This window comes from Eretmochelys imbricata, chromosome 11 (genome assembly GCF_965152235.1).
Source record: "Eretmochelys imbricata isolate rEreImb1 chromosome 11, rEreImb1.hap1, whole genome shotgun sequence".
Taxonomy (NCBI): Eukaryota; Metazoa; Chordata; order Testudines; family Cheloniidae; genus Eretmochelys; species Eretmochelys imbricata.
The window spans coordinates 20,811,392-20,837,549 of NC_135582.1; the positions used below are offsets into that span (position 1 = coordinate 20,811,392).

Genomic DNA, 26,158 nt, shown 5'->3' on the forward strand with positions numbered 1-26,158 from the left:
ATCGCCCTGTTTCTAACTATGCATCAGACAGGACTTACCACAATGGGGCACAAATCTTGGCTGGAACATCCAGTTGCTGCTAATAATAGCACTTGTATATTTGGTAATATATATAATGAAGTCTTAGGAATATGAGAGCTCCCTGAAGCAATCAGCCATACATTGATATTAATAAGTGGGATTTGTGTGTGTGTTATAAAGTATGTGGATTAGTGAGGTTGTTGAGCTTTAGTGACTATTGGAGTGAAGCTCAGCACTATAACATAGTCTGGGAGTTCAAAGTAGTAAAATCTCATTCTGTGGGCAAGTTAGTGATAGAAAGGTAAGGGAGGTGTTATTTGATTCATAAAAATGGTGTCATCCTCTGTGGCATGGTGAGGAGGGGACTCATTATCCCCCAGGGCTTCCAGTTGTAGATCCTCCAGTTTGTGGAAATTTTAATAATACAGTGTCATTGGAAATGGGTCGAGTTGGGTATCATTCGTAAGCCCTTTCTCCTACAAACATAGTGGCAAATATGACATATCCAGAACAATTATGTAGATATATATTCAAGACAATGTTTAAAAATCAATGTTTATTTAATTATATTTTAACACAGAGATGCACTGCTTACATAAAAAAGACATTGATCTTTGGTAATCCTAGGGAAGTTAGCCTTGACATGCAGGACTGAAAACATTTATTCATCAAAGTCATCAGCAGTGTCATCTGAGTTTAGGGCATCATAGCTAGACACATCATGCTGATCCTCGTCTCAGCCGGATGCACACATCTTTGTACAAGGCAGGCAGCTGGCCAAACATTTGCAGGGTCATGAGTACCTGGTCTTTGCACAGGAGCGTTTGATTAGCTGAAGGATTGATTCGGGAGCGCATGGTATTTCACACATAACAGGTGTGATCAGTCCGTCCTCCAAGACCCATCTGTGCTCGATAGGGAAGGGTAGTTTTGGATGTGCTTGATCATTCCAGAGCCTCTCCCCTGCTTGATAATTTGCTCTCTTGATAGCAGGTATAAATGCATCCCCCATCATGGCAATTTTTTGCTGTCTGTCTACTTCTTGGAAAACATCCACTAACATTGCTCTGCAAGTGTTGGAATGCTGGTCTTCAAATGGTAAGCTTTGGCATATAAATGCCTACGGTTCATTTATGACCTCATCAGGAACTGTCTCAGCCATTCTGTGCACCTTCAGAGTGAGGAAAGAGACATTGGAGGCTGAATCAACTGCCTTCCAGTAAGACAATTTGGTCTTCCCAACCAACCTTCCAGTAGTGGTCATACCCTGAAAGGGTGTGGAAACCTGGCAGTGTGGTAGCTTTTAATGATCCGAGTGATAGGAACACATCCCTGAGGTATATAAAAGGTTCTGCTCCCCAGCAGCAGGCACAAAAGCTGAAGTCTTGGGAGCATCTCACAGAGAGCACTAGAACATCTGTGACTTGTGCAAAAAATCCAGAGTTTAGTAGCACCACTGTCTCTGGCATTGATGGCAAGATAATTTTAGTGTCAGCCTCCTCATGGGAACTATGAAGAAACTTCAAGGAAAAGTGCAAGGCAGCAGCTTCCTTATGCCACGCAACAATGAAATTCTTTGAGCAATTCCTGCAAGGTGTGCAGTTAACTCGACCTTCCTGTGAGTATGAGAGAGTAGTTTCTTCAATGTGACATTGGATATGTTTGATGAGCCAATGATTTTGTACTGGACAGGTAAAATACCATGGAGTATTTTTAATTGATTCCTCTGCCTGCATGTCAAACACGAGGTGGACTATGTCATCGATCCAGTATTTTCTCTGTGGCATCCTAATGAAGTATTCAGCCAAATCTCAGCAGGCGTTAACAGTTTCTAGTTTGTTGAGAGCTTGTACTCAGGCATACCATCCATGCTGAAAGGCCTCTGCTGACATAAAGTACCCATCATGTTGTCAGTAGACACTGGCTTAGGAAGATCATGTGAGATGTCCATTAGTTTGCTTTTTGTCTGTTATGTGCATTGTTCTGTCATATTTGAACATCAATCATGCAACCACCGAAAACTCATATTCTCCCAAGTCTCATGTAGAACAACATCATGCTGAGATCTGGACACGAAAAGCAAACAATGACCTATCTGTGATTAGCTCTGTAATAGTCCCTGACACCTTCAGTCTGACTTTCTTCTTTGCACTAGAGCCCAGTTTAAGTCTGTTCTTCTTGATTGGTGCCCATAGATTGATGGAGTCTTGGATAATTATTTGGGTTTTGGAGGCTTCGTTCATTCATTACCCAAGATATCCATTCATCTGACATATTTAGCTATCTCATCACAGAAGACTGCTTTCATCATATTAATAAGCTCAGTTCTGTCATATACAAATGTGTTGCCAGTGTGAGTAATCTCATTTTGTAGCTTTAAAATTGCCCTTTCTTGGCATTAAACAGCACCTAAAATGCTGCTTGGTTACTACTGAGAAAGTCATCCAGCTACAGTTAATGATTCATTCAAAATTTGATGGAGTTCTAGGGTTGTCTCACTACAAGTGACAGCTTCATACAGTTTCTCATCTGTCTCACATGTTGAAACTGTGCTTAATGGGTGCCTTCAGGCTTCTGGCTTACTGCAGAAGATGTAGATGTCTTCCCAAAATGTCTTCCCAAAATGACCTAGTATAAAGTGAGTTTTGCCCACAACTGACGCTTGTCCCATCATCTTCAAATGTTTCCTGGTGCTTGCTGTTTTCCTCTCCAATCTGGCCAGATTCAGTTTATGGGTGTACTTCTTATAGCATGTAAAGTGCCACTGAGAGTTGTGTGTAACCAGGTCCTCTGTGGTCATATTCTCCAAAGATTCAGTTCCTAGTCATTACATTTCATCTCCCCATTGATGCCTAAAAATGATCAAGACCAAAGTAAAAACAAAAATTCTGTGATAAATTACTTTGGGATTGTAACTAATTAAGTTGTGTAATGTATGTCAGGTAATTATGTGCATACCGTTTGTGGATGGATTCCAGAAATTTCTGGCTGGTTGCTGATGTCTTAACCAGTGCCTCATTATAATTCTTTTGGCATAATAAACAAAGCTGATCATCTTTACCACTGAACCAATTCTCTTTTGCTGATGATGGCAAATCACTTTGAAGCTCTCCTACCATATACAGTAATCTGAAACACTAAAAAATGATCAGGTATCATGTTCTGAGCATTAACTGATGGCACACTTGTCGATCAAGGCTCACAGTTTAATTTTGTGAGGGCTGCATTTTGACATGACTGTTAAAAACAATTTTTAAATTATATTTTACACGTTTTCTTGAATATATATCTATATAATTGTTCTGTGTTTGTTATGTTTCATACCATCTGCTCCTGGGAGAAAGGGCTTTAAATGACACCCAAGTTGATCTGTTTCTGATGACACTGTATTATCAAAATTTCCATCAACCGTAGGACCTGGAACTGGGGGGATGCAGTGAGTCCCTCCCACCACACCACAGAGGATGACATCACTGAAATTATAATTCTATACATATATTTTTATGTGTCAAATGACACCTCCCTTACCTTTTGACCATTTACTTGTCCGTGGAATTACACACACTGCTAGACTGAGAATGTAGAAGTCAGAAAATGACAACACATTCGTATTACTTGTGAAAACATGCAGGACAGGATATTATAGTAAGAGGTTTAAAGTAACAAATTCAGAAAGCAACGCTGCAAGCTCTTGTAAGCCTGATGCTGTGATTTGCAAATGCAAACCTTTTTCAAGGGATGAGTGAATATTGCCCACGTGGTTGGATCTACCTTATAAGGAGCACAAAGGAAATAAATTGAAACAAATCCTCTTTACCTGGAAGAGGAAAGATCAGTTACAACAAAATGAATGCAATAGCATTTCAGAGTTCTGAAGAGGATACTGTCCCTTCACTTCATCAGTCAAATATCACCTTGATTTCTGAGGTTTAATTATTTTCAGGGATTTTTAATATTTTTATCTATTGTAAGAAAAATTGCATATTGAAGTATACAATAAATCTCTATGTCTACATGCCTTGTATACATCTGTGAATGTGTGATTAAAGATGATTTCTTTGCATACTAGTTGACTGTATCTGAATTTGAAACTTGTTTGTTTCCAGGGGTGTATTATAGGCATTGAAGACAAGAAAAATTATAACTACATACAAATATATGTGTATACTTACAGCATATGTAATTCATATTTTAAATTTAAGTAATCTAATTGCCAAATTGATGAATGACAAATGAATTGAACAGGTAACTTTGAGAAAAAGTATTGTAAATTAAACAACCAGCCCATTGAACCGTTTCTGATACCATTAACTCATGACTTCAGTACTACCTTGCTCCTTGAGTAGTTCCATGGATTTCAATGGGTATCTTGAGGAATAAGGTGCTTGTCAACATGATTAAAGGTATCACAATTTGATCTCATATACATTATTATTGTACTTCAGTAGTGACTAGATGCCTAAATTAAAGCCCCTTGTAGCGAGGCACTGTACAAACACAAAATAAGAGACAGACCCTACCCCTAAGATCTTACAATTGAAATAGATAAGACAAAGGGTGGGAGAAAGGAATTATTATCCCAACTATAAAAATTGTATACTGAGACATAGAGAAGTTAATTCACTTGCCTGAGGTAACACAGCAAGTCTGTAGCAAAGCTGGGCATTTGACCTGACCTCCAGAGTCCTAGTTCAGTGTCTTAAACTCAAACCCATCCTTTCTCTCTTTTAAACACCAGTACAAGTTTACATTTTTTTATGTTTAAAAGAATCATGTCATAATGGAATTCATTCATAGGTATGTTTAGCTTTGAGTAACCCTCCAATATATATGAAGAGTAATTTCATTTCATAGTCTGGTATTTTAAATCTATATCTCTCATAAGAACTGGATGCATCTTTGCAATAAATTTTGGTAAACAGCATGTGGAGCAGAATCAGCACTATCCTTTTATTCTTGAGTATCAATTTTTCAGCCTTTGCTTTCCAAAGCATGTCTTACATTATGCAATTATTTAAATAGGATTCTCCATTTGTCTTTGCTGTGCTATCAAACCTAAGTTGCTTGTCCAGCAGACTGTCATGGCATAACTGCTGAAAGCTTCTATTTATTATTCATTTATCTTTTATGTCACAAACACTCAAAACAACTAAGCCCATAAAGGTTATGCCAGAAGCAATCAATGGCATGCTCAATGGGTATGCAGTTGCAGATAAACACAAAAGGTGTTAATTGGATGGAGAGTTACAAGAGGAAGTAACAAAAACAGATTTCAGAGTAACAGCCGTGTTAGTCTGTCTTACAGGTTTCAGAGTAACAGCCGTGTTAGTCTGTCTTACAGGTATGCATCTGATGAAGTGAGCTCTAGCTCACGAAAGCTCATGCTCAAATAAATTGGTTAGTCTCTAAGGTGCCACAAGTACTCCTTTTCTTTTAACAAAAACAGAGGCACACGAAATGAGGTGTTCCTGAAACAGATTGTAAAGAGGAGTGTTTTTGATTTACATGGAGGGTTTCATTCTATCCAAATATATGAATATAAAATATCGCTCTATTTACTTTCTCTAAGTGTCTCAGCAATTCTGGACATGGGACTGAGTCCCAATCATGGACCTTGGCACTATTGAAACTTGGGGTGGTTGAACAAGGATCTGTGACCAGATTTCACAAAGGACTCCTATCTTTACTAAAGCTTAAACCAAAATCCCAATTCCAATACTTTAGGGCATCAGAAATCCAAATCTAAATCTTATGCTGTTCTCTAGATGATCCCATTGCATTTACAGATATCCCTCAGCCATCCTCTACATGATAACATATAGTATGATTTGTTTAGTCTGTTCCCCCCCAATATTCTGGTGGACCCTTTGCATTACAACATGACCAAGTTTACAGAAGACCAACACAGAATCAAATGCTAGGTCTACATGTAATTGCTCTCCGCAACCAATGCATGTATCTATTGCAACAACAGTTCAATAATAATGCTGTGCACACACACGTGTGACCATGAACATAAACCCATGACAATCATTGCTGTTAGGAGCATGAATAATCTGCACAAGGGGTTTCTGGGTAATGGCTATATCAAGTTTTTGGGTACATACACAAAAATGTAGACTGCAGGCCTTAATCCCTAGGAGTTGCCTCAGAAGCCTTCACCATGACTTCTGTCATGGGGGCCTCAGAGGGGCACCTGTAGGTTTTGTGGAGAGGAATAAGGGTGGATGTTTTCTGCCCTTTGCTCCACTTTCAGATTGTTGGATTTCTCCTAGATACCTTTGTGCAACACCTACAAGAATTTAGCTGATAGCCCATTTTAAAATCCCAAAATAATCTGCTTCCATTGGTGTTTCAAATACATTGTTTTCCTTGAGTGGTTTCTCTTTAAAGCCTGTACTCTTGAGAGTAGCATGGATGTCTTTGGGACCAGCAGCCCCTTGGCTAACAGTTTTCAGTATTGCAGAAATGATAAATCTCAAGTGTTTGCTGTGTGGATAGTTCCTAAAATCCTGTTTTCGGGGGGTTGTTTATTTGGCTTCTTTTTTTTTGTTTTTTTAAAGTTCTGTGAAGTTTTGCCAGGTTTCAACCTAGAACCAGAAACTTGCATATATATGTGTAGCACATATACACAATCACAATCCTGTATTCCTTGTGCACACAAAACACCCACTGAAGGCAATGCACACAGATTACAGAATCAGGCCCCAGTTTAAAACTTAATGAATGTAATACTGCATTCTTACCAAAATGCCTGTAAATCTTACAAAAATCTGTCTTACTTTCATTAATAGACCACGTGAATTTCGAAGTGTCAGGTTCACAGAGAAGACATGAACTAGTAGGGCTTGAATCTCCTTCACTGTAGCATAGTCCATCTATGTTACTAGTCTCTTCCTGCCAAATAAATAAATAAATTAAAAAGAAAAAGACCAGAAAAATGACAGAAATTAGCAGTTAGTAATTGCTTGAGGTAAGCATGATCTACTGTTTCTCTAGGAATAGAGAAAAACAATTTAAATGCTAGCACTTTGTCTCCCAGGGAGAATACCAGTGCATCTTTACATTGCTGAAACACCAAAGAGTTTTCCAGTTTCAGTGCAAGATCCTAGTAGCAGTGTCTGTCTTATCCTAGGCAACTTGCAATGTCACTGTCATGGACAAATTTGATAGAACACAGCTTTTTTCCTAGAAATGTGTATGTACTGTATGTGATTATTACCACCAGCTGTGGCTTGCTAATATGATGATTATGTGGTGACACTCAAAAAATAAGCTCCATAAAAACACTTAAGGGGCACTTCCTAAAAACTTTGACGTTCTGGAATTTTACTCTGTTTTTTAAAAAATGAAGTGCTTCTGTCCATTCCTTTTGAAATAATAGTAATAAAATTCAATGGCAATAACAACCCAGTACAGAATGAAATAAAAATGTAGTAAGGAAACATTTTATTTTTTAGGTTTCCATGACATTATTTTAACCAACAGTAACATTTTCAAATGCACCTAAGTCACTTAGGAGCCTAAGTCCCAGTGAACATCATTAATTTTAGTCAATTGGATGTGGACTTCATCTCTATATAGGGCATATGTTGAATTTCCATAGTGACTATGTGCACTGGTTATTGGATATGTTTCAAACAAAACCCTATCCTTTTGGGGTGTATCTCCCTCAATATCTCCTGATGAAGCAGTTCCACTTAGTATAAATAATTAGTCATTGAAGTAGGGATTGAAACCTGACTCTCCCACATCCCAGGTAAGTGCTCTGATCACTGGGTTATAGAGTCTCACTCTTTCTCTGGCCCAGGGAGCATTGATTATTCCATGCAACGTGTAGCGGCTTCAATAAGAAAAGCTGAGGAAGCTTCACCCCGCAATATTCCAGTGGTGAAGGCATTCACGTGGGAGACCCAGCGTCAGAGACTGGGACCTGGGAAGTCATGCCCAGTGGTTGAAGCAGGAGTTGGCAGCCAGGAATAGAAGGTCAGCATCAGAGCCAGAATCAAAGGCCAGATACCAGAGCCAAGGGTCAAAGCTGAAGTCAGGATCAGAGCTGAGGGTCAGAACTGGAGCCAGAGGTCAGATGCCAGAGCTGAGGATCCCAGATGCCAGAGCCAAAGTCAGGAATCAGAGTTACATTACCAGGAGTAAGGCAAGGTTGCGTTCATGGCAGGAGCAGGGCAGAGAACAAGGAGGAGCTATCACACCCTTGACAACCACCGAGCTGCTGCTGCTGGGTTTAAGAACTGGTCAGTGGACTCTTCCCACCAATCAGATGGAGTAGCCAGTCAAGCAGCCTACTAGAGGCCAGCTGCCCTCATTATGTTTGCCTGGAGACAGGCTGTGCTGCAGGCACTGAATCCTGACAGTACCTCCCCTTCAAGAGCGCCTCCTCAGGGCCCAGTTTCTCAGAGTACTACTGACGGAGTTCTAACGGTAGGTCCAGGACATGGCAATGTGGTCCAATGTACATGGCAATGTGGTCAAACTGGACAGTCTCTATGTAAAAGAATAAATGGACACAAATCAGATGTCAAGAATTATAACATTCATAAACCAGTCAGAGAACACTTCAATCTGTCTGGTCACTCGATTTCAGACTGAAAGGTCGCAATATTAGAACAAAAAGACTTCAAAAACAGACTCCAATGAGAGACTGCTGAATTGGAATTAATTTGCAAACTGGATACAATTAACTTAGGCTTGAATAGAGACTGGGAGTGGATGTCTCATTACACAAAGTAAAACTACTTCCCCATGTTTATTTCCCCCACCCCCCACTGCTCCTCGGACATTCCTGTTAACTGCTGGAAATGGCCCACCTTGATTATCACTACAAAAGGTTTTCTCCCCCTCCCTCCTCTCCCCCCGCTCTCCTGCTGGTAACAGCTCATCTTAAGCGATCACTCTCCTTACAGTGTGTATGATAACACCCATTTTTTCATGTTCTGTGTGTATATAAATCTCCTCACTGTATTTTCCACTGAATGCATCCAATGAAGTAAGCTGTAGCTCACGAAAGCTTATGCTCAAATAAATTGGTTAGTCTCTAAGGTGCCACAAGTACTCCTTTTCTTTTTGAGTTTATTCATTGTATAATCCTGAAAGAGCCCAGGTTTTGACAGTTTGGCGCATGGGTGGCTCGATTTAAGATCCTGGGCAGAGCGCCACACCTTGTCTCCTATGCCGAGATTGGAGCAGCCTGACGGTCTTGGTCCCCATGGTGTTTATAGGCTTCTTTGGCAAACTACAAGTGTTCCCCTGATCTGCTGGTGAACTTGTATAGATGGGAGGCTAAATCTGCAGCGGTTGGTACTGGATAACTTACAGGTATGTCTGTGCGGAACTAGGGGTGAAAGCCATAGTTTGTAAAGAATGGGCTATGTTGGGTTAAGGCATGGAATTTATTGTTACATGCGAATTCAGCAGAGCACAGCAGGGGAAGCCAGTTGTTCTTGTAATAACTCAGAAAACAGTGAAGACACTGTGCCAAGATTTGATTGACTCTCTCTGTTTGCCAATTAATCTGCGGGTGATAAGTGGACAATGTGATAGGAGGAATTTGATGCCAAGGAGTCTGAGAAATTCCTGCCATAATCAGGAGATGAACTGGGGTCCCAAGTCTGATATAATGCCTGTCGGTAAACTTTGGTGGCAGACAACATTTTCCAGGAGAAGCCAAGCTGTCTCCTGTGTGGTAGGAACTGTACAGCATAGGATGAAGTGGGCCATCTTTGTTAGAAGGTCGATGGCAACCAGGATTACTGAATGTCCTCGGATCATGGCAGTTAATGAAGTCTATTGATATAGTAGTGGCCACCCGAAGCTTCTTGAGACCGGATGCCAGGTCTTGAATTGACCAAAATGGTCCACAAGTGGCAAATGCAGGCATTGTTTCAATACTTGAAGCCTAGTTAGTTCCTCTGGAATGTAAGTGCAACCCTTGTCACTAAGGAGGTTATTCTAAAATAGGAACTTGAAGTTGGGTTGGGTGCCTGCAGCGTTCAGTGTCTTGTGGATCTGGGTTATGAAGGAGTTATCAGAGAGTGGATGGTGGATGTAAGACTGCTGTTGATCATCTAATTGACAAAGTTGGACACCTTGAGCATGGTGGTAGAGAGATCTTCACCAGGTTTAAGATATTTGTCTTTGTGGGATAGGGCATCTGCTTTTCCATTTCTCATCTCTGCATGATAGTTTACCACAAAGTCAAACGAGTGAAGAAAAGGGACGAGCGGATCTGGTGTTGGTTAAGGTGTCTAGCAGTCCAGAGGTAGTCCAGATTCTAGTGGTCCATCAGGACTTGGACTGGGAATCAGGCTCCTTCTTGGAGGTGGCACTGCTCCTCGAAAGCTACATTTATAGCTAGTATCTCCTTGTCCCAAATATATTTTTTTCCGATAGGGTTAGCTTCTGAGAATAAAAGGCACAAGGATGGAGTTGGTTGTGGGGCTTGTGTGTTGAAACAATACAGCACCTATAGCAAAATTTGAGACATCAGCCTCAGTTGTAAATGGCTTGGTGGATGAATCAGGATGGATGCCGAGGTGAATGACCTCTTCAATTAATCAAAGGCTGACTAATCCTCTATGGACCAGGCAACCCAGCCCCCCTTTTCTACATGCACCATTATGGGTGTAACCATGCAAGGAAATCCTTTTACAAATTGCCTGTAGAAATTGGCGAACCTGAAGAATTACTGCACCCCATGTACATCCTTGGGTATGATTCAGTCAGATATTATTGCCACCGTGTGCAGGTCCATGGTAAGTCCTTCAGGTGAGATGATATAGCCCAAGAATTCTACTGTGGCTTTATCAAACTTGTGGTGGCTTGGCAGTGTGTCTCCAAGAATGTGAACATCTGATGACTGTGGATGGCCTGACTTTAAGAGAAAATTAGGATGTCATCCATGTAAATAATAACAAATGTATTGAATGCTGGAAGGTTGCCAGGCTGTTGCACAACCCAAATTGCATGACCAACTACTCAAAGTGATCACACCTGGTATGAAAGGTGGTTTTCCATTCGTTTCCTTCCCAGATCTGCACCAGGTTATAAGCTCTGCAGAGATGCAACTTTGTGAAGTCCTTGATGGAGCAAAGTCTTTCAAAAACTCATTAATGAGTGGTAAAGGGTAATTTTAAAATTGTAATCTTGTTCAGAGATCAGTAGTCCACACCAGGATGGAGGGAGCTTTCTTCACCACAAAGAAGATTACGGCCATCACTGGGGATGTGGAGGGGTGAATGAACTCCTTTTGCAGGTTTTTCCTCGATATAGCTTGGGAGGGGTGGTGGGGGGGGGCTGTGGTTCAGTTTTGGAGAGGGATTAAATGCACCCAAAGAGAAACTCTACTCACAGATGGAGATTGCTGGGGCAGGTGTAGCTGCAATGCGGTGGTCGGGTGTCAAGTTTTCTTGTTGTTAAATATGCCAACAAGGTGTTGATATTTAATAGGAAATCCTGGAGCCATTGGGGAGGTCATGGGAGGTGCTGGGGTCACCTTTGGATTTTCTCTTCACATCTCTGAATTCTGTGGAGGACCAAGTAAGCTCCAAAAGAGTTGCTGGTTCCAGGTTGGCACAATAAAAACAGGATTGTTGGCGAAATAGGGAGTCAGAGCATACCGTGCCTGACCACCAGGGGATGGATGGGTCGTGGGCAATGAGCTAGCAGGGAGTCCAAGGACAACTGGTGGATGCAGTGCACAACTTAGCCCGAACTGGAGAATTTCTTGGGGCCTCAAAGGGTAGTTCCCTCTAAGGGAGCCATGTGGTGGGCTGTGATGTTATTGACAAAATCTGTAACCATATAGATCACTGTTGCAACCACTGTTATATATTTTCAGAAAATATTGTACAGAGGTTGTCATGTGAGATGTCTATGGGAAGGTTATGATTGGCTGGTTATAATTATGCTATCTGTATATGTGTATCATTTTTGTAGTTGAAGTTGTGAATATTGGCTCTATACTGTCTGTATTTCAAACTTGCACTATGCTTCTGGGGAACACCTCAGGCAAGTTGGTGTCAGCTCTGCCTAGCCTGCTTGATGGCCCATTAAGAACCATCAGCTATACAACTGACCCATTGAAAGAAGGTGGATACACTTTGTGACTCAGCAAGGTATGCAGGATCATGCCTATGGACAGAACTCTAAGGTTTTTTCTTGCATGTGTCTTTGGAACAAAGAAAGAGAGGCCACCTGATAAAAGACTGCTGCAGCTGCTCCATCTTGTCTTCAATCCTGCTTCTTACCTCTGGAGGAACTTTGCTACAAACTGAAGCTCTACACAAAGGACTGATGACCCATCCCAGCTGTGGATGTACTCCAGAGACTTGATTTGAACCTGCAGTTTATTATGTCACTGCTACAAGCCTGAACTAAGAACTTTACCATTACTGTATGTAATTTATTCCATTTAACCAATTCTTGCTCTCATCTATATCTTTTTCCTTTTATGAATAAACCTTTAGATTTTAGATTCTAAAGGATTGGCAACAGCGTGATTTGTGGGTAAGATCTGATTTGTATATTGACCTAGGTCTGGGGCTTGGTCCTTTGGGATTGAGAGAACCTCTTCTTTTACTGGCGTATTGGTTTTCATAACCATTTGTCCCCATAACTAGTGGCACTGGTGGTGATACTGGGAAACTGGAGTGTCTAAGGGAATTGCTTGTGTGACTTGTGGTTAGCCAGTGGCGTAAAACCAAAGTCCTCTCTGTCTGGCTGGTTTTGTTTCCCTTAGGGGTGGAAAAACCCCAGCCTTGGGCTGTAACTGCCCTGCTTTAAGCAATTTGTCCTGAATTGGCACTCTCGGTTGTGTCCCACCAGAACCAGCATTGTTACATATGTGATGGGTCCTGATGAAAGGAGTAACGTGTATATAGACTCCACTAATTCATGGGAGTCCTTGCGTTTGGTGGGACTCTTATGTGCTTGGGCAAACTCCAGGTCCATGAAATTGTCTGAGGCACCTGAGTCCACCAGTGCCTCTGTCAAGGTTCTTTCCCCACTCTGAACTCTAGTGTACAGATGTGCGGACCTTCATGAAAAACCCCCTAAACTTATTTTTACCAGCTTAGGTTAAAACTTCCCCAAGGTACAAACTATTTTACCTTTTGCCCCTGGACTTTATTGCTGCCACCACCAAGCGTCTAACAAATATATAACAGGGAAAGAGCCCGCTTGGAAAAGTCTTTCCCCCCAAAATCCTCCCAAACCCTACACCCCCTTTCCTGGGGAAGGCTTGATAAAAATCCTCACCAATCTGCATAGGTGAACACAGACCCAAACCCTTGGATCTTAAGAACAATGAAAAAGCAATCAGGTTCTTAAAAGAATTTTAATTGACGAAAAAGTAAAAGAATCATCTCTGTAAAATCAGAATGGTAAATACCGTACAGGGTAATCCGATTCAAAACATAGAGAATCCCCCTAGGCAAAAGCTTAAGTTACAAAAAGACACAAAACCAGGAATATACATTCCATTCAGCACAACTTATTTTATCAGCCATTTAAACAAAACAGAAACTAACGCATATCTAACTAGATTTCTTATTAGCCCTTTACAGGAGTTCTGACCTGCATTCCTGCTCTGGTCCCGGCAAAAGCAACACACAGACTGAGAGAACCTTTGTTTCTCTCCCCCCCCTCCAGCTTTGAAAGTATCTTGTCTCCTCATTGGTCATTTTGGTCAGGTGCCAGCTAGGTTATCCTAGCTTCTTAACCCTTTACAGGTGAAAGGGTTTTTCATCTGGCCAGGAGGGATTTAAAGGTGTTTACCCTTCCCTTTATATTTATGACAGCCTCTAAACTGGTGTCAGGCATCTCTGGGTGCCAGAGCCAGAGACGGAGTCAGAGTTTTGTTGGACTCTGATTGGCCATCACCAAGGTACTGGAGGACAAGTGTTGCTGTGGACTATTGGGAAGGGGAGGGCTGGAGCTGGTGGGACTGGCGAGAGCTGGGAGGACCATCCATTTTCTTGGTGTTATTCAGTCAAGCAGCTGTCGATCTTGATGGACAGACTGACTAGGCATCCAGGCCAGATGGGGATTCCACCCATGTCAGTTCATCTTTAATATAATTGTTTAGGCTGAGCTGGAAATGAAAACTCTGTGTCTTCATTCCATTCGGTGTCTAGTACCAAGCATTGGAACTCTGATGCATATTTAGCAACTATCTTGTGTCCCTACTGCAACACCTGAAGTGTGGCTTCGACAATACACTTGCGACTTGGGTCATCAAAGATCATCATCATAGCTTGAACAAAGTCCTTGAATTGTCCCAGAATGAGTCTTGATTTTTCCTGGAGTGGAGATGCCCAAAGCCAGGGCCTCCCTGGTAAGTAGGCTGATAATCAATCCTACTCGGGCTTGGTCAGAGCTGTATGACTGCAGGAATAGCAGAAATAGGAGCCAACACTGATTTAGGAACCCACAAAATTTGTCATGATCACCACAGAACTTGTCAGGCAGAGGGAGCTTGGCCTTATGGGGAGCAAGGGTTAGAGATTACCTCATTCTATGCCTACGGGGTGGCAACCTGGGTCTGAAAGGTGTGTAGGTGTATATCTCCATCATAGAGATATTGGCCTTTGTAGGACCCATACTCACCATATCAGCTGTAGTTTCCTTATTGTTTGTGGGTTCTGGGTTGCTCAAACTGTCAGAGACATAGACATGCCTAGTAGTTGGAATACAAATCAAGCCCAGTGGTTGGAGCAGGAGTCGGTAGCTAGGAATTGGAGCTGAGGGTCAGAATCCAAGTCAGAGGCCAAACACCAGAATCAAGGATCAGAACGAAAGTCAGGAATCAGAGCTGAGTGGCATAGCCAGGTTACCTGGAGCAAGGCAAGGCCAGGGCAGGGCTGGATCCAAGGCAGGGAACCAGCAGGCTCAGGAGCTATAACAGCCATAGACAAATGCTTCGAGGAGCTACTGAAATGCTGCTGCTGCAGGGCTTAAGAGCTGCTTTACTGACTCTTCCAATCAATCAGACAGTGTAGCCAATCAGGCAGCCTACTACAGGTCAGCAGCGCTTGTTAGGTAGCCCTGAGACTGGCTTTGCTGCAGGCCCTGATTCCTGATCCATCAATTCCTCTTCCACCAACTCCTTCTCCTCCTCATTTTTTTTGTGAGAAAAGATTGATTTGGCTTACATGTAACTCCAGGAGATGGTTGACAGCTGTGAATCCCGAGTGATGGGAGGTACTTTCATCCCACGTAGAGTGAGGCACCTAACTCCCTTTGAGGGGAGGGGCATTGGTCACACTCCTCTCCTCAGCACGGCCTTCTGGCTAGCTTTTGGTGGCTTCCCACTTTAGGTGTTGGCTTCTAACTCTCCCCATGCGTTGTATAGGGAGCCTGGAACCCTAACTTGGGACTGAGAATTCACTAGGCAGCAAAGTGCATAAAAGTTAGGCATTATACTGTTTAGCATTGGAATGCCTAAAACCCCTTTTTGAATGTAGCCCTAAATCTCTGAGTTTTATAGTCACTGAATCCAAACCACCAATTTTATTGTGGAGTTATTCCTGAAGCATACATTTCAAACTAGACTTTGTCTCTTTAAAGTTTAATCATTTTACTTTTTGACATCGCTCAAATATTAGAGCCCAGTCCTTCAGTCCTTATTCAAGTTAATCCCATTTTCTTCACTAAGCGTATTACCAGCATAAGGTTCCAAATTCAGACATAAGGCCATATTCTACTTGACACACGAATAGAAGACAATGGGATTACTCTCCGATTGGTTCATATACTGAATCCTGTCTTTTCTAAGGATCTTTTTTTAGTTTCTCAGAATCCTTACAAAATATACTACATAATACATTACATTATAGTAATTTGTGAATATTCTGTAAAATAAAAGAACTGAAAGGATTTTCATGCAGTACCCTAAAAAAGAAAGACCTGGATCTTAGCCATTATAATTTGGAGGATAAGAAGACTTCATTATATTGTTGTTTTCTGAGGAATTAGACTTGGTTCTGGTGAAAAAGGAGAGTACTTTTCTGATGTGATAATGTGGTGATGAATGGGCTCCATAGAAGAGGAACACAAAATGTGAAATGGCCTTGCATAAAATATTCACTCACTGAAACGCCTTTCCTAAAAGCAATTTAGGTGTTATAAAGAAATATTATAGCAGGGGTAATTAGAATGTGGTTTAATGCATTTTATAGCCAAATTCAAACAGTCTTGTGGAGAATTTTACAGTAGAAATTATTATAATCTGGGGGAGGCATGAATCCTGAGGAAATGTACATACTTCAGAATTTGAAAAACACAAGAATGAGGAAAAAAACTTGAAGAAACAGTGACAAGGTTGATGAAGTAATGTCTTTTACTGGACCAACTTCTGTTGGTGAGAGAGACAAGCATTCCAGCTACACAGAGCTCTTCAGGTCTGGGAAAGGTACTCAGAGGGTCACAGTTAAATACAAGATCAAACAGTTTAGCATAAGTAGCACATATTCTAAGCCTGGGACCATTCAAGGTGAAGTGGCCCATTAACACCCCTGTTGTCAGAGGACAAAGGGGGGCTAGTGGGTTGTAGATTGTTGTAATAAGCCATAAATACAGTGTCTTTGTTAAGACCATGATTTTTAGTGCCTAGCAAAGTGACGAATTTAAGCTCCCAGGCTTGTCTTTTGAAAGTGTTGTGCAGTTTCCTTTGAGGATGAGCACTGATAGGTCAGATATAGAGTGATTGCTTTGTGAAAAGTAAAGGAGTACTTGTGGCACCTTAGAGACTAACCAATTTATTTGAGCATGAGCTTTCGTGAGCTACAGCTCACTTCATCGGATGCATACCGTGGAAACTGCAGAAGACATTATATACACAGAGAGACCATGAAACAATACCTCCTCCCACCCCACTGTCCTGCTGGTAATAGCTACCAATAGTCTCTGTGTGTATATAATGTCTTCTGCAGTTTCCACGGTATGCATCCGATGAAGTGAGCTGTAGCTCACGAAAGCTCATGCTCAAATAAATTGGTTAGTCTCTAAGGTGCCACAAGTACTCCTTTTCTTTTTGCGAATACAGACTAACACGGCTGTTACTCTGAAACCTGTCTTTGTGAAAAGTGTTCACCGACAGGTGTTATGGTGTTTTGACCTTTTATCCTTCTCCTGTGTGAGTTCATCAACAAGTATGTGAGTGAAACCAGACAACCACTAGGCTCTCGAATGAACTCACACAGGAAAATGCGAAAAGACAAAAACTACTTATGCTAAACTATCCTTTGATTTTGTATTTAGTTGTGACCCTCTGAGTACAAGTACTCCTGGTTTTTTTGCGGATACAGACTAACATGGCTGCTACTCTGAAACCTTTCCCAGACCTGAAGAAGAGCTCTGTGTAGCTGGAAAGCTTGTCTTTCTCACCAACTGAAGTTGGCCCAATAAAATATATTACCTTACCCACCTTATCTCTATAATATTCTGGAAGTGACATAGCTACAACAACAGTGCATATATTTAAGGAGTGGTATAATTTACAGTATGTTTTGATTGTAATGTATCTGCTTTAATTCTTTTTTTTTAATCAAAAATTGAAGTGGTTTTGTTCAGGATTGGACCCTTTAATTATTTTATGTTACTGACTTAAATTGAAAGGTAGGAATTGCCATTTTATTGTGGTAAGTGATATGGTGTTTCAAGAGCAATTTTCAGTGCAACTCTGAAGACATTATTCTCTGATTAATGTTAATGAGAACAAGGCAAATGAAGTAAGAAGAGGATGTACCTGTGTGAAACTTATTTTATACAAAGGGAAGATTGATGCCTATATTGTATTTATTTTTATATCAGAACTGAAAAGATGGATTAGGACAGTGAAATATTTTAGCCTCCAAAAAGATGTTTTAAAACTGTATTGAAAAATTATTCATCGGGATCCTCTGAAAAAGGGGAGGGTTTTTGAAGGGGGTCATTTAATAGGTAATTTAGTAGAGCACACAGGAAAACAAAAGGGTAGACTGCTTTCTCACCACTTCCATGGTGTACCGGCAATTTAAAATGTAGCACTAGACTTTGATTACCATTTTGAATCGGTCATATTACTCTATATCTGCACTTACAGATATTTAATGAAAGCAAAGATGTTTTAAGTTATCTCAAGGGTATCTCTATGAGAAAAATGCATAGCACACACCCTGATATACCTACTGCTGCTGGAGGGAATGGATATAGAGTTGTTATGACTTGTAGTTACAATATCCCTACAAGATTGAAGTGAGGACAGATAATAGCCTACCTCCCACTGAGAAATCAGAAATCTTCCTAGCAAAGATTCTTCCCAAGAGGAGGTTGGTTAGAAATCCTTTCAGCATGAGGGAGTCCTGTCTATCAGGAATGACCCCAGCACCTCTGGTTCTCCCTAGTTCTGTTCACTTGTATACATATTTCCAATTTACAGATATCAACAACCATGGGCTTTTGGAAATGTCATAATTAGTAAGATCCCTTGTAAAGTGCAGCAAATGTAATCCATCAACTATTTATGTCACATAGAAACTATTCAAATCACATAACGGTGTGACCATTTTCAGAAAGAGGACAAAATACTTAGCTATCCAGATGACCCATAAAACAGTTTTTCCTCTTCCAAGACTGTTAAAGCACACATTAGACAAAAGTGAGTCAGAGTTAAGAAAAAGATGAATGATTTGTGTTAAACCTTTACACTCTTTAAAATTACCTTTAACTTACAAAGTCCAGTTGGATGGAATTCACAGACCTGGCAGGCTCAATCGTACAGGGTCAGAACTTTGGAATTGCTGTACTGGAAGCCATCATTAGTAATCTAAACGATACAAAAATCATCATTCTAAGTAATAAGGTTCCATATGGATACTGTCTGCTCATTTCGGAGCACATAACCATTGCACCCTTGAACTGGATACCTGCCAACAAGATAAATTAAACCACTTGTGACTTACTTCCCTACAAGCTGACAAATTGCTTGATGTTGCAAACTGGAAACCATTATTAATAACCAAAAGATCTTTTGGCTCAGATATGAAGTTTTGTGATAGCTGTTAGCTTTGTCAAATAGCCATGCTTTGAAGTGTTACTTAATATATTTTCAGTAGACAAAACACTTGTATTTTTTCAACAGTACATCCTATCTTGGACTGTTTGCCACCCTTTCCCCATAATGAAAAGCAAATACCAAGGGCAGTTTGTGTGTGTATATGTGTGGGGGGGGTGGGTGCGTAGGGGTCACATTCCCACGGCAATCAATTAATGTATTAAAATTAAGTGGATTCATAGGATTTCCTCACCATCACTTAACTCACAATCACTATTGTTCCTATTCAGAGTCCATCTTTGGTTTTCTTGCATCATCAGTAGCATCACAGCACAGACTCTCGACAACCTGTAATTCTGCTCAGTAACAGCCAGCCATTTGTTCTCAGTAGCAATGCAACCCATATTCAACCACCAGAGGTAGTAAACCTTTTAGAACTGCAGATTTTAGTCTGAAATTGTGAGTAGCCCATACCTCTCAACCTGCCAAAGCCCAGATATCGGAGATATTGTAGGTGATGCACAAAATGAGGGGCACAAAATAATGATTAATGCAGGTAACTTTAAACACTGTCAGGTTCATGCCATTAAGTGAATGACTGTTTCTGTAACCCAGATTTCATGATTCCTTATTTCTGATATAAATAATTTTTGACAATAAAAACAGATTCATGTGGAACAAAGTTAATTTTGGGACTAAAGTGAGAGATTTCTCAAAATGAGAGACACTTGAGAGGTATGGAACATTAGCAAGCAAAAACATTCCAGAAAGTATCCAGTGAACACTCACTGAACTAGCAAAGCACATAGTACACTGGCAAGACAGCAAAGAGGCCCTTCTTTATGCATATCCTGGAGATATAAAATACCTTAATCAACTTTAAAAATGGAGTGCGTAAGGAGTTTGCTAAAACTGAAAGGCTGTTGACATATACTTAATTCAGAGGCAGGATGCAAAAACATGTCTCCTATTCAGTAACATTTTGTGCTTTGCTAGGAGCCACTGGACCCAGAGCAAAAAAAGTACTTTCATCAGCTAATAAGGTATTTCAGTTCACAGGAGGGGAATGTTATTTATAATCCAGTCATGCAAAAAACATTGAATGAATATAAAGCAAAATTAATGAATGAATAAATAATACACAGAGCCTCAATTATCACAAGTTCAGAAAGAATAACAAAAGTTCCTTTGGAACATGATAAAGTGAATATTCCCACAATATAGCTTGCAATTGTCCTCAGCTGACAATACATTACTCTTTGAACACACTCACTTCCACACAAACCAATCTAACTAGAAAAATTATTGTAATCATGGGCTTTTATAATTTGAAATTCTGGAAAAGAAGGAAAAGCAACATTAAATTAAATTGAAATGAAAATGTATTGGTACAGTTTTAAAAAGAACTTAACTCCCTCCTGAACATCATATTCAGTAGAAGTGATATGTATTGGCACAAATTGGAAAAGAGCTTTAAAAAAGGAAGACTTTATTATTTAATTCAATGGAAGCAAAAACTTCAATTTTTTTTTCTATTATAAGATTTTGCTTGTTTGCAGGCAAGATCTCCATTAAGAAAAGACCATTCTTAATACATTTTAACTTTAATTTCATTCCTTTACCAGTACCCTCAAGGTGTGTGTTTTGTCAGCACTAGTACACATGGTAATAAACATCAATAATGGTAAAGATTAGAATAGAGCAAACTCTATATAAGGAACAATTCACAGGACTCATTTTTCTGTTTCTTCATTGTGCTCTGAACAAACTATAACTTTTCCAAATTGCTCAATATTTTTAATTTTTAACACATTATAATAACTTTCAGTCTGTGGGGTTTTTTGAACAGTTTGTTTCATTATTCATTGTTGTCATTTTGTAATTGGTCACTTAGTGATATTGGAGGGAATTTGTAAAAGTGGCTATTTGACTTAGGAGCTCAAGTTCAATTTTCAAAAGCAACTTGGGTGCTTAGGAGCCTAAGTCTCATTGAAAGTCACTGAAAACCATGACTCAGTTTCTGTATCAACTTCAAAGAAACAGCAGGGCTTTTAGACAAATGACTGGGTGAGTCAGGAAGTCTGTTTCTGCTGCTTGAAATGAATTTAATTCATCATGGAACAAAATGTTGTTTGCATTATTCATAATCATTTGTACAACAACATTTGGCTTGTACAAGAGTTTGTGAATGAAAAAACAAAATGTGTGAAAAACCAACCCAACCTGGTGAATCCTAATTCAGTTTCTAATTTGTTGTATTTTTTTAGATAATTGTTTCAACTTTTCACATAGCTCTAGCAATATTAATAAATCAGAGAAAGAGCATGCTTTCCAAATCTGACAGTTACCCACCAACCTCCTCCCACTTTTCCCCCAACCCACATGTAGGTGGATGGCCTAACTCATCGTCATCATGATGGCAAATGCCAAAAGGAGGGGTTGACGTGGCCTCCTGGCAGATCGAGCTCCACCCAGATCAATCTCCGGCAAGGCCCTTTAGGTAGACGGGTGGGAGATTCAGTTTATGTTCATCACTGGCAATATTATTGCCCCACTGAAGCTGGCAGCAATGTGGGCTTCACAAGCTATGTAGCCAATCCTTGGCACACCTGTTTTGGAGTTCATTGGTCTTCCATTCAAATAATATGTTCATACCAAGAAAGCCTCCAAAACTGAACTAGTGCTGATGGAGGTGATTGCTGCATTCTGCTTCGGCTAGCCTCATTTCTGATCTCATTCTCTAAATAGGTGTTTGTGTTTTGATAACTGCACAAATTATTCTAAACTAACTGACTGATGTTGCACCTGATATTGTCTAATCTACATTCAGTAGCATAGGCATGGGAGAAATAAGCAAAACCTGAAACATGAATAGGAGAGGAGATAAAATGAAAGAGCATGGAGAGGTCGAGCTGGTTGGAAAACGCAGTTACATTGAAAGCAAAATGCTCTGCTAAATTTCACTGAAATTTTGTTTCTGAGGGAAAAAGGGCCAAAAAAAAAAAGTTCTGACAACATCCCATTTCAATATTTTTGGAGTGAAACAATCTAGTTTTTCCTTTTAAAATTACTTTTTGTTTCATTTTTTGTTTTCTATTATATATTATAATATTAAATCAGCTTTGTTGAAATGGAACTTTTTTTTAAAATTTTCTTTCTAGGAGAATTTCAATATTTTTCACTTTTGTTCTGAACAGGAATGAAAAAAAAATTCAAAATCCTCTGTCAAACACAATATTCATTTTCTGCACAGCTCTACTAAGGCTTTTAAAACTATAGTCTGGGTGCTTCCTTCATAACCCACCCACCAAACAACCAGTGTGGGGAATATAATATTCATGCAGCTGGATACATTTGGCACATAAGGGTTTAATTTTGTTTTCACCAGGTAGCCATGAACCAGCTATTTCTAAGAGGATTGCCCTCAAAGGCTGGGTAGGTGAAGAGTGCTCAGAGACAGATTTCCTTGAACTGTAGTTCAGGAAGAGAAACATTCTATGGCAACTTTGGAAGGGAAAAATAAAGAAGCTGCACAACCCAACTATGAATGTGTGTGGCACCAGAAAACAAAATGAACCATAATACACAGTAAGCATAAGGTATAAAACTATCAACCTAATTAATCAGCCTAGTGAAAAGTGCCCTTTATTTAGACACAGAGCTACTAATTATACCCTCGCAAGGAAAAGCCTGCCACACAGGATCCAGAAAGTTCAGTTCCTCCAAATTATTCCATTAGTGGGCAGTGTTTCCCCTCACAACCCACATAACAAGCAGAGGGTGTGGCATCTCCTTAGATCTTGGGAAACCTGGACCTACAAATATAGGAAATGCCATAGTGCATCAAAGTCCATCTAGTTCAGTATCCTGTGGACAATACCCAGGTGCTTCAGAGGAAGGTATAAGAATCCTCCAGTAGGCAGATGTGGGGTACTCTTGCCCCCTACATAGGTCTCATCCTGATTTCCAATCAAGACTGGTTTAAGATCTGAAGCACAGGCTATCTATCTATCTATCTATCTATCTATCTATCTAGTTATTAATAGAGGGCAGGAGTATAGTACAGAGACTAAGGGCCTCCACATCCCTGGACTTCTCCCATTGACCAGGGCAGCATGGATTTTAGCATGCAACTAGTATGTCCATATTACAAACAGACAGTTACCAAAGCACTGTGTTGCAATGAAAGCAGTGATAATGGATTGTAGCTAGTTTATTAAATGTTTGCTGTTGACATTTGAGGTATAATAATGATTTTCAAAGCACATCTACAATTGCTCCTAGAGTCTCCCTGATTTTTCCAGCTACAGTTTGTTTAGTTGTTTTTTATCTCAGATTTTCAACCTTGACAAAATTGCGTTTTGTGGAAAAATACAAAGCTAGAATGTGTGTGAGAGAGAGATGCACATATATTTTCCATAAAATATAATAGTTAATAATTGTCCTGTTGGAGGGCTGAGACTACCCAAATAGAAGCAGCAGGTACAGGGTCACCAGGGTACTGATTTTCTGTAAATATTTAAGGCTGATTAAAGTGAGGGGTTGAAGTCACAGCAGAGCCAGGCACAGTGTGAGCAGGTGCTCTGAAAGCTTTCTCCTATAGCTCTGCCAGTGCACTTCAGTCCTCATCTGATGCATCGTTGCTTGTTCAGTGCTAATCCTGGCGCTCACCTCAGAAAAGACTGTCAATTCTACCAGTCTGTACAGTGGTCTTGTGATGTACAGTAAAATATACAATACAACATGATGAGACAAGATTCCTTTTTACTTGTGATCTTATCAGAATTTTGAACCTGGGTCTCCAGAAGTGAAATACTAGTGATTAACAATTGATTAGACTAGTGCATCAATCTTAGATGACTACCAGGAACAGTGATTGTAATTTGCACCTTATCCTTGCCTTTAAAATATGTCCACAATATTGTGACTTTGTTTTGCTTTGTTTTTTCCTGAATGGTATGAAAGGTATCTATTTCTATATACATTTAATGACTGGTGAGAATAATATTTTACTCTGCATTTTAGTTACCAGACAAAGTGATATTCTCATTAATTGTCTTTTAGTAATATAAAAAATTCCTACTTTCACTTGCCATCTTGCGAATGGTTCATCATCAGCCATGAAGCGCGCAGCCTCTGTTTTTGTGCTGTTCAGAACAGGAATCTGGCAGTCAACAGCTGTAGAGCTGAGAAAATCTGCTTTTGTGGGTTCTTGTTCTCTTGATATCCAGTTGCCATTGAGATGCTACAGAAGAAAATGTATGCAGGCAGAAGCCAGATACAAATGAATTCCAGTTGTCAGCACATATTTATATTTCTAATTAATAATGTAAAGAATTTAGCCTTTAGCAGCAAATCTCACCTCCCCCTCCAAGGCTGCAGAGGGCCCCAGAAAAAGCAGAATCAAGATGGTTCTGCTACACAAGGGAAACCAGCTCAAGCAGGAGTCCCCATTCACTGTGTGCTATGTAGCCTGCCTCCATCTGAGACACCTAAGTGATGGGATTTGGCAGGTGTGAGGCCCGTCAGAAGAGTAGGCTACTTGAAATCCAGCAGCCAATGCCTCCAAGGAGCAGTGGACCCTACAACAGGCTTCAGAACTGCAATAGCAACTTTAGAACTGCGCTGTAACCATTGCAGAGTGCCCACTGCCTCCTCCTGGCTATTCTTGGAACAGGGTATAGCCCTTTCTGACTTCAACAGGCCACTTGTGTGGGTATGCACAGGGTTTGCCCCCTAATCTTTTGATGGGAACAGCTTCATTCTGAAAAATAATCTATCCTGTCACTATATCAGGGAAGCCTTCTTTAACTATGATTTAAATATTATATTTCACATTCAAATACATTTAGAAATACAGCCATGCATACAGATTCCAGATGCACAAAATGAGAAATAATACTGTGATTTTAGGCCTCGTTGAATGCGGGTATAGCTGAGCCAAAAAAGAGCTAAACAAAGCTTGCAGAAAAACAGAATGGTGAGACTATATTGCTTTGGCTCACTTATGACCCAATCATGTTAGATTGGCTTCAGTTACTGTTGCGTACAATGTATATGCTTGCACCTGGAGTTGAAGGTGTTCTGCACCTGGTAATGACAATTGGATAGGAGGGGATTCAGGCCCAGATCCTAAATTAGATACCTAATTCCTATTGAAATCAATTTATTGAAATCAATCAGTATTCAGTACTATGATTCTATGATCTGGGCCACTGATCCTTACAGGATTAGGTGTTTTTACAAATGTAAGCATGTTCTACCGTATTGCTGATTGACTTTGCGCTCCCATGGTACATTGCTTACAATCAACCTGGTGACCTCACAGTGCAGATCAGGAGAGTCTCTGAAGCTGAGGCCAAACACCCGGATCCTGTTACAATCAGAAACTCGTATATCACAGAGACCCCTGTTCTCTAAGTCTGTGATCTCCAGAGTGTTCTCTGAAAGGGTGAAATAAACACAGAACTTTAGAGAGAAGCATTAAACTCATTTCATTTTTACCAAATTGTTTTTACTGTTGCCCTGCTTTTTTAAAAAAAACACTTTCCCTTGTATTTATAGCTCACATACCTCCTATATCTGCTTTGAAACATCACATACAAATAGCACAGCCGTACAAGGGTAGCTACAGCAATCAGCATCGAAGGGGATGAACCTCTAGTTAGACAGTAATCCTATTGAACACACAGTGCTGCTAGGCTGATATCAATGAGTTTTCTGCAACTCATTTAATCAGTTAGCTAAGAGATATCACTTTTAAAGGAGCTGTGTATATAATAATACTAACCGACCTCACAGGCATGTTGTGACAGTGAGGGTTAAGTCATTAATGGGTGAAACTTAACTCTGCAGACAGCCAGAATTAGGCCTGGGCATCACTTAAAGTATACTTAAACCCTACTTTGAGGGCTTATCTGGGACAGAGGGTATGTCTACATAGCAAATTAAAACCCACGGCTGGCCTGTGCCAGCCAACTTGGACTCCTGGGACTTGGGCTGTGGTGCTAGTTTCATTCCTGTGTAGACTTCTCGACTCAGGCTGGAGCCCGAGCTCTGGGACACTCCCACCCCACAGAGTCCTAGAGC

The 26,158-nt window shown here is 40.3% G+C and overlaps 1 protein-coding gene across 1 annotated transcript in view; it reads right to left on the reverse strand.

Annotated features, from left to right (window-relative positions):
- Nucleotides 1-26,158, reverse strand: part of LOC144272375 (von Willebrand factor D and EGF domain-containing protein-like) — a 218,268-nt gene that overhangs the window by 105,278 nt on the left and 86,832 nt on the right. Inside the window, 4 exon segments of the mRNA XM_077830375.1 lie at nt 6,804-6,918; nt 18,737-18,841; nt 24,153-24,314; nt 25,376-25,512. Of these exon segments, the coding sequence (XP_077686501.1) occupies nt 6,804-6,918; nt 18,737-18,841; nt 24,153-24,314; nt 25,376-25,512 (519 nt within the window).